Genomic DNA, 10,089 nt, shown 5'->3' with positions numbered 1-10,089 from the left:
AAACATATTTGATGCTGTGGAGGCTGTATCTGTGTTATCGGTTAGGAATCACGAGAAGTGCATTAATCTGAGGCGACGACAAGATTAATTTTGGTCAACTAATTTAACTGAAACACATACAGTTGGATGATCATATTTTAAATATTTTTATATAAGCTTCGAAAATAACTTCAATGCGTTTCATTTCAGTAGCTTAGTGTGATTTTATATCCTGTTCTATTAATGCCGCACTGTAGATGTTAACCACTTCGCATTAACGGGGGCGAAGTGTTTCAGGCGAACGGGGTCTCAAACCAAGGTCACTAAGTTGATTCCAGGCGTCCATGTTGGAGGGCTGGCTGATGCAGGAGTGGGAGGTGTAGAAAACTACTTTCAAGGTCTCCGTGTAGGATCAAACTACCACGTTGCAGCGGGAGGAAAGTCGAAGAGGAGCGGATCAAAATAAGCCCAAGGGAGGAGAGGGAAGCGAGGACGGCGAGGCGTCCAGGCTGCTTCACGAAAACAAAGCGAGTTGCAAGATCTAAGAATCTGAAGCTCGGAGGCAACACAGCATAAAGCCACAGCGCCAGCCTTCCGACGTCCTGTTGTCAAAACGCTCAACTGGGAAAATCTGGAGACTGGAAAAAAACTGGACCAATAACTCTAAAGGGCTAAAGTAACTAAAATAGTTGCTTCGTATCTCTGATTCGTATCTCTTTTTACACGTTGCGCCCAGTCGATCTCGCTGTTGTCTGGATATTCACAATGATTTGATATACAAATCTATAGTCAAGAAGAAGATTTAACAACTGTTAGAGCAAAGTTAGTTTTTTGATTATTTTCTGGGAGTCAAGTGATGGCATCAGAGGTGAAGTCGCTTATCCGTGTGCTGATCCTGGCCTGGGCGTGGGAGGTGAGCGTGCATGGAGCGACGCACCGGCAAATCAAACCAGAGGTGAGGAAAAGAAGCTTGAGAAGAAAATGCTTCATTCACAATAAAGCCAAGAAAGATTAAACAGATTCACTTATATTCAAGCAATACAGACAGGACAAAAGGGAAATGTTCAAATTACACGTTTATTGTTACATTTGATCTTGTTTTGTTTATATTATTTCTTATTCTTAATACTTATTCCTTATTATTATTAACAATATTCTTATTATCAACAATATTCTTAATACTTAATCTTTTCTTTTAAAAATATTCTTAATACTTAATCTTTTCTGATCCCTGATATTTATTATTCTTTTTGAGTAAATAGACAAAAGGGCCTCCTCATAATTACTAGCTCTGTTTATGACCTTCATAAAGGTTTATTTCACATTCTAATAAAGACAATCATCAAAGACCAGGATCTGGGGAAGGGCTCAGAGCCAGGCTGTGCGTGATCAGAAAATTATTAAAGCACCCGCGAAAACACTGCTGAGAAGGCAAAAACAGGAGATCAAAAATGGGGAGAAATGCATCAGCTTGTGTTGTGGTCAGGATAGAGACAGACTAGGGGATGGTTCACTCAGAGACATGGGGAAATGTAATGGTTGACAAAGTATCTGTAGCATTTTGGTCAAGGTCAGCTGTACAACGACATTCGACCCCTATGGATTGAACTCCATTTATGTCCATTAACAATGTCCTGCTTTGATCTGCTCTTCTTTTCTATAAAATACTTCCATGTTGAGGTCCAGGATCAGAGCAGATTTAGAAAGTCCTGACATTGCAGGAAGTGACTTTTTTCTGACACTGCTGCACACCTGCTTCCTTCAGTGCCAACAAGAAAGAATGTTTCTGTACATGTGTACTGTATATGCAGTCATGCTTATTCAGGTTTCCCTTGATCAAACCAGGACACAGTTTATCTCTTGAATGCTACCTTTGCACTGAAATATCTTATAGCTGTGGAAATAAAAAAAACCTGAAACTCCACTGACCTACATTAGACTGTCAACTTAAAGGCACACAGAACAGCTTTGTTTTTTTGAATATATGAATATTAAAATATAGTTTATATAAACTGTTTATATAATCAGGTAGTTATGCAAATTTTAAGAAATATCCTTCATCAAATTATTTGGCCTGTTATCCAATCATTATTAGTTTATAAACACTCTGTGTATGTTTTCCCGTTTTTAAAATAACAATGAAAATGATGAGAGGGCCACTTCCTCTGTCTTTATATCCCTCGTTTAAATAGGGGATATTTCTGATGTCATGCATTGCCACCACCAACGAAATGTCACCAGTTTCAATGTGGAGTTCCTCTATTAAGGAGGAAGTTTGCGTGTCATGTGGTTTTGCGTCTTTGTTGGTGGGATAGACAATCAGGACCTGTAACACTACATGAACTATTTCCTGTGGTCAGGATGTGGGCACTTGGTTTTTGCTTCATGGATGAAATAGATTGGTTCGTTGTAGCACACATTGTTGCATTTTACAACAGAAGACAAATGGACATGAAAGATGATGAAACTGTGGCAGTGAGGCCAATGAAGAGGCTGCTGCTGGCCAGAAAGGAGGCATTGTGGCAACAGGAGTGATGCACCCTGGGAAAAATTCAACAATTATACAGCAATGGGACAGATTACGAAACACACATGCATCCTTTATGAACACGTCTCTTACTGTAACATGTATGTAATGTAAGTGTTGGATCAGATGATGTCAGATCTTACACCAGTCATTACTAACTACTAACCTTTCTATTACTGTTACTTATAGTATATAGAAGATAAATGCTACATTTTAGACAAAGCCATATCCTTTTGTCACCATTGGGCGAAAATAAAATAGGATGTGTAAGAAGGAAAATGTTAATTCTTTACTGCATCTCCACTTCATTAAGAATGTGGACAATGAGCTACACAAAATTTAAAACTACTGCAGCTGCAAATGACAGTAAAAAAACAGCAGCTCTGTGTGTCTTTAACATTCGCATCGTCAGGTTTTTATTGTTGTCGGTCAAAGAGAGGTTGCTAAACGAACAACAGCTGGGGTGGGATTACACGCACGCACGCACGCACGCACACACACACACACACACACACACACACACACACGCACACACGCTAAAACACAACCGGAAAGATCATGAACGGCTTTGACAAACTTTCAAACTGCAGGAAAGCGTTGCAGTGAATGTGATGTGTGATGTGTGGATTGAATATAATTCTACAAACACAACAGCCAAGAACAAGCTGTATGACAATCAACTGAAATGTTTAGGCTGCATTCCCTTGGACAGAGGAAGTTGATCTGTGTGCTATATACCCAGCATGCCTCAGCTGGGGACTAGAGCTTCTTTCCATTGGCTCGCAGTGAACGGAAAAACTGACTCCTTCTTTTCTGAGATGCATTCTCTCCTTTTTTCTTCCTCATCTTAAATGAAACCTCTGCCTCTGTCATCCAGCAGACACTGTTTAACTCTTGTAGATCTTCCATTAAGCTATAAACTGTCAGTATATAAGGGAGCAGTGCTCTTGACCTATTAATCCATCCATCCAACATTTGGTTTCCCAAAAGTTCTACAGTGTGTCTGTGTCCTGCTAGGGCAGCAGAGAAATCAACACATGTATTAATGCAACATTTTTTCATATTCCACATCAGCGATTTTATTTATCTTTTAGATGGTTTGATGATTATTTGGTAAGATTGTGGTAAACTTTGCTTATTGACAAAGAAATAAGGATTTAAGTGAAAACAATCAGTGCTGCAGTCATCTCCTTTTCCTTTTGCTTCTTTGCTCCAGAGAATAGAGAACAAAATCAGCCAAGAAAAACAGTGAGTAAGACTTTGTCGAGTCACGGGACGCTTTCATTTCAAAACAAGCATCTAGCGTCATTCAACAGCAGTCAATAGATAGCAATCAAAGTAGATATTGCAGAAAGATCTGCTTTCTAACTTTGATGTGATAAGGTTTGTGTACTTTTTAGACATCCACAGTCCAGGATTCTGTGCAGGAGTAGAACTTTTAATTACGACCTCTAGTTCCCAGAAACTGCCATTTTTTTCTTCCTCGCTTATGTAGATGTGTTGGAACAGCGGCGCAGTGTGTGATGCAGAAGGAGGGGGAAGCTTAAACACTAATCTCCATGTGTCCCTACAACAGACAGAGGAGACCTTTAAGGGCCGAGTGCTGAACACAGCACTGGATAAGCATCAAGGCTTTTCACATACTCAGAAGGTTTATGTCAGCACGTCTTGGATCCGCTTTGATTTGTTCTTTATATTTTCATGGAAAATGCAGAAACAAGGCATTTAAACATGTTTTGTTTCAAGCAGATGCGTTGAAGAGCAATAACCAAGAGGCTCCGGGTGTGGTTGTTCATAAGTATTTGTGGGTTTTCCATAAGAGATGGATGAGGGAGAAAGGAGGATGACATGTACATGTGTGGGGTAAGAGTTTCACATTGAGGTTTGGATCCAACCAGGAAAAAATTCCCAGTTAAATTACTGACTGACTGCAGCTCAACTAGAGACGCTGAGGTTGCCCAGTGCCTGACTCCGACCCTGGGACACTCCCTAACTTTCTGTGTCATTGTGCACACACACACACACACACACACACACACACACACTGAATAATAAATCCAGTCTAGAAGCTCAATAGGTGACTACGTACAACAGAATAAGATCTTGGCCTTATTCACTGCCTTTCACACTGCCCACAACAAACCAGCTTGTTGTTGTTGTGGGCAGTATGAAAGCTGTTTCTCAATACTAGTTCAAGAGCTAGATGAAGCAATGTGGTTTCAAATGTCAAACTAGTAGTAAACCATTTGGAAAAAAGTCAGGTCAATATCAACTGACCAAACAATCTAGATAACAGGAAAGCACAGTAGTTATCATTTTTGTGGCTTTTGTGCTAACTCACTGGTTGAACTAACTGAAACACAAACACTGCTACAAAGCTTTTGTTCTTTGATGCGGATTTCCTGCTACAGGTACAGTCTCACATGCATTTGTTAAAACCTGAGCTCTTTTTGCAGCTTGGCTTCTTTCATGTTGACCTTAGTTTCGGTTACATGTGGTCCTTACTGGAAAACCCAAGGTTGATGAAGGAATGTGTTTAGTCATTAAATGGACTGATGCCAGGTGTTTGGAAGTCATGCCGCTCCTGTTAGCTACAAGAACACCAGAGTTGTTATTTAAGAGCTTATTGTTGCCGTCAGTGAGGAATGTGTTTTTATGAAACCGTGTTGAATTTGCAGTTGGTGTAATCATAGTAATGTAATCATGTTTCTTTGGCTGATTTGTTAAACCCTGGTTGTTTCCGTTTCTAATTTAATTTGTTTTGTATTTACTTAGACTGGACTTCACATGGATTTTTGACTCTATTTTTTTTTAGTCATGGCTACAGCAGTATGGATACCTGCCCCCGGGGGACTTGAGGACTCATGCCCTTGGCTCCCCACACTCCATCACCTCAGCCATTGCTGCCATGCAGCAGTTCTACGGCCTCACAATCACAGGCAGCTTTGATGATGAAACCATCGAGTAAGATACTTCTTTCTACAAGCAGGGAAATTGCAGCTCGGTTTAAATAGATGAAAGCCTTTTTGCCTTATCATTGGTGAACTGTGTCTTGTGTCTGGCAGGGCCATGAGGAGGCCACGCTGTGGTGTCCCAGATAAGTTTGGGGCTGAACTGAAGAGCAACTTGAGGAGGAAGCGATATGCAATTCAAGGCCTGAAATGGGACAAGACAGACATCACTTTCTCGTATGTCAGCAAAGCTTGAACTGCTTTTTTTTTCTTATGCTATATTTACTTTATTTTATTTATGAATGAACAGAAAACTGCAATTCATGAGGAAATTTATTTATTTATTATTAAAATTTATTAAATAGAAGTTTTATATCGTAATAAATTATTCTTTTTTTTCACCCTTTCTTTCCACACACGCATTAACATCTTAAGTATACAAAATTATAGCCCAAAGGTGGGCGAGTATGAGACCCATGAGGCCATCAGAAAGGCCTTCAAGGTGTGGGAGAGCGTGACCCCGCTTCATTTCCAAGAAATCCCCTACAGTCACATACGGGACAAGGTGGAGGGGTTTGCCGACATCATGCTCTTCTTTGCTGAGGGGTTTCATGGCGACAGCACCCCTTTCGATGGTGAAGGGGGTTTCCTGGCACACGCATATTTCCCTGGTAATGGCATCGGTGGAGATACTCACTTTGACGCATCTGAACCGTGGACTACTGGAAACCAGGATCTGTATGGTGAGATTTTCTATCACAACATTTTAAAAGAGTTTGTGTAGTGAGACCCTCAGCCTGAATATTAATTGGAGTCAGGGCTCTTGAGCCCACACTCCAAGTATCACATTGGCAGAAACGTGTCCTGTCTAGATTCAGTAAAAAGAGCTGGGTTTTTATGGTTCATTTGCACCTCTGTGGCCTAATCAGCATTTTATTTCATATTTGGCACTTTATTGTGTGCTGTTTGAATTTTGCTGACGTTGTTTCAGGCAATGACGTGTTCCTTGTCGCGGTGCATGAACTGGGCCACGCTCTGGGCCTGGAGCATTCCAGTGACCCATCAGCTATCATGGCTCCTTTCTACCAGTGGATGGACACAGAAAACTTCCAGCTTCCTGATGATGATATCAGAGGAATTCAGGGAATTTATGGTAGGTTGGACTTTTATTTAAAAATAGTGCGTAACTAAAACACTATCTTTCATTGTAATGTCACACACAATGCCGATGTGTGTGACATTACTAAGAACTTGCATTTGCACGTGCATTAAGCTTGAACACACCATGTGTGTTCCTATAGGCTCCAGATCTGGTCCTCAGCCCCCTCCCGCATCACCCCGCGTACCATACCAGCCCCCTCAGCCCACATACTCACCAGAAAAGCCTCGCTTTGGCCCTAACATCTGTGAAGGGCACTTTGATACCATTGGCATCCTCAGAGGAGAAATGTTTGTGTTCAAGGTAATCCCACCAAAGTATCGTGACAAATCAGTCGCTGGTGGGACAGGTTGTTTAATGGCTTCTAACACCTTCTAATGATATTATGTTCTCTCTCAGGACAAGTGGTTCTGGAGAGTGCGTAACAACCATGTGCTTGATGGTTACCCGCTGCCGATTGGTCAATTCTGGAGAGGTTTACCCACTCACATCAATGCTGCTTTTGAAAGGGAAGATGGGAAATTTGTTTTCTTTAAAGGCATGTGTTGATCTTATATCGAAACATTTACATAATAGTTGTCAATAGATGAGGCTTTATTCTTCTACATGTGTCTGATTGCTCTCAATTCACCTTCGTCTTCCTTCTGTCTCTCCAGGCGACAGGTACTGGGTGTTCAGTGAATCAAATCTAGATGCTGGTTATCCAAAGACCCTGAAGGAAATGGGCAGTGGGCTTCCCACAGACCGAATAGATGCTGCTCTGTACTACACACTGACTGGACAGACGTTCTTCTTCAGGGCAAACAAGTTAGTCATCTTCATCACGTGTGACCAGAGACCATAGACCACTGAGGTTTATCAGTGATTCAATAGTGATATCAGCACCACCCCACAGTATATGTACTGACTTTAAAGAAAAGGTTACAGGTTACAGCTTGCTAAACGTCAGCATGTTTCCTCTGCCTTTTTTTGGGAGGATAACTTGCAGTCTTGATTATGATGCAAGCAGCTATTAGCATGAATCTATGAGAGTTCAATAAAAGTGCATGCTATTACGCTAAGATTACACAAAGAATGCAGTTCACATCTGCTACAATTCTGCTAGAGAATCAGTGATGTTGTGGTCAGGGACTTTTAATGTTTCAGTTCAGCAAAAGAACGCGGAGTTGTTTTTTGTCCTGGCGCTCAAGAGCAAGTCAAGTCTAAAGAAATCAAAAGAAGACAAAGTGAAGTTTGACAAAACAAATCTGAAATGTTTTAGGCAAAATTCCCACGTTTTAAAAGAGTCAACTGTAACTCAAGTCTCAAATCAAGTCCTGAACCAAGTTCAAACATGGACGCACTGTCTCAGCCACTGGAGCTGACAATCAGCACTGTGGGTGAACACAGTTGTATTTTGTTACTGGCAAACAGACCTGTGGGAAAATAAAGGTAAACTTAACAGCAAACTAGAGTCAAGTTCCAAGTCAGTCAGTCAGTCAGTCAATACCTAAGATTTTCTGAACTGATGAATTTGTCTGTCTCAGCTCTTTTCTAATTTTAGCTGTTTGTTCCTTTAGGTATTACCGTTTCAATGAAGAGTCACGAGCCGTTGATGATGGCTATCCCAAATCTGTCAGTGTGTGGCAGGGCGTGCCTGATAACCTTAAGGCCGCCTTCATGAGCAAAGATCAAGGTAAGTGGGGATTATTCTTTTCTGACAGCTTTGTGTGAACTCATAAACAGTAGTGTCTCAAATACTTTTTTTAGCATACACCTACTTCTACAAAGCCAACAAGTACTGGAAGTTTAACAACCAAATGATGCGCGTGGAGCCAGGATACCCTAAGTCTGCCCTTCGGGACTGGATGGGCTGCCCTAATGAAGACTCCAAGACGGACGGAGGAAAAGGTGGAGACCGACACGACAAAGACAAGGAGCGGGAGAAAGAAAAGGAGCACGAGGACAAGGACAAAACCAGGGAGAGAGAGAGAGAGAAGGAAACAGAGAAGGAGGCTGAGGAGGAGGTTATTATTATCGAAGTCAATGAAGAGGGAGCAGCAGGTGGTGCAGGTGGAGCAGCAGCAGTAGTGCTGCCTCTTTTCCTGTTAGTGTGCGTGATCGCGGCGCTGGCAGCCCTGGTGTTTTTCCGTCGGTATGGTACCCCACGCCGACTCCTCTACTGTCAGCGCTCTTTACTGGACAAGGTGTAAACTGTTAAAGAAGGGAGGGAAAGGAAAAGAAAGGAGAAGAGGAAAAATGTGCAAGGAAACGTGAATCACATGAAAGGAGACATGGGAACAAAACACAAGAGGAGCAGAAGGAGACCTGTGTGTTAAATGTCTTACCACTGCCACGCTCCTGTTGCGTCTTTCCTCTCTCCTCAGGGTTTCTGACGCCAGCTCATTGCTGTTCAATTTAGCTGTTTTTCAAAGTCTTATTTTTTGTTTTTGTCAGTGGTCAGTGTTTGTGTCCTTGTGAATTTCTAGCATCAGTCTCAGCAAAAGCAAACGGTTTTCTTCCTGTTGTCAAACTGCTCCTACTCACACACGTGGAAACCACCAAAGCACAGTCATTGTTTTTCATAATCTTCCAGCAGTGTCAGGGCAGGTACAGATAATAAAAGGCAAAGACAACCTTTGTTTACATGAGATTCACCTTAAACCCTTTCCTGGTCCATGCTGACGTCTCCTGTGGTCATTACAATTACAAATGATATGGTCATTATTGTTATGACTATTATTGTCATTGTTAAACATGTAAAAAATGTGTTTTGTACATTGTCATTATAAAGTCCTGCTGGACAGTGACACAGTTTTGAAAGTGGCCTTAATTTTATAAATGGGGACAGTAAGCGGGGAGGGGTTCTGTATTCTAAACACGTGATTGTCTTTTTTTAACTTGAATCCATTTACATGAAAATAAATTGAAGACCTGAAAATGACTTCTTTTTGTCATACTTACTTGTCACATACAGTTTCTACTGTGGTGCTGCACTAGTCAGGGTATGAAAGTAGCTGGACAACAATGATAATGATACTAGTGATGACTATAATAATCATAATGATCTAGTTTCTTGTACTTTCTTGTACTTTCTGCCATTACTCTCTTGTGTTTTTAAGCTTTTCTCAAATAATAAAGTCATTTCAAAATGCTTTCCGTGCTTTGATTTTCACTCATCCTTCTCTGCTACAGTATCTTTCTCTTAGCTGCTGGTGCTCCACCTTCTTTAGTGTACTTTATGTCTAAACTTCAGATGAAGAGCTTTCATATTCTCCAGCTCTTACCTTGCCTGCTTCTCCCACTGCTGTTGTCCTGGACCTCCACATTTCTTGCTCCCCAACCGCACCACTCTGCATTACTGGGGCTCAGAATCTGGCAACAACTGGGTTGGAAAATGTGGACTGGATCCAAAGCTTAAGTAGAAACAGGGATGAAGACAAATGTATAAAACTGTTGCTGCACAGCCGGTAAACATATCTCAGTTGAATGGT

The 10,089-nt window shown here is 41.3% G+C and overlaps 1 protein-coding gene across 1 annotated transcript; it reads left to right on the top strand.

Annotated features, from left to right (window-relative positions):
• Positions 1 to 342: 342 nt before the first annotated feature.
• Positions 343 to 9,750, top strand: mmp14b (matrix metallopeptidase 14b (membrane-inserted)). The gene is made up of 10 exons (XM_029132441.3): positions 343 to 934; positions 5,322 to 5,470; positions 5,572 to 5,694; positions 5,893 to 6,200; positions 6,449 to 6,610; positions 6,759 to 6,919; positions 7,016 to 7,154; positions 7,273 to 7,423; positions 8,176 to 8,291; positions 8,366 to 9,750. Exons 1-10 carry the CDS (start codon positions 836 to 838, stop codon positions 8,806 to 8,808), a joined length of 1,851 nt encoding a protein of 616 aa, XP_028988274.1. The 5' UTR covers positions 343 to 835; the 3' UTR covers positions 8,809 to 9,750.
• The last annotated feature ends 339 nt before the right edge of the window (positions 9,751 to 10,089 follow it).

This window comes from Betta splendens, chromosome 17 (assembly GCF_900634795.4).
Source record: "Betta splendens chromosome 17, fBetSpl5.4, whole genome shotgun sequence".
Lineage (NCBI taxonomy): Eukaryota > Metazoa > Chordata > Actinopteri > Anabantiformes > Osphronemidae > Betta > Betta splendens.
This window is presented reverse-complemented; position numbering and strand designations above follow the sequence as displayed.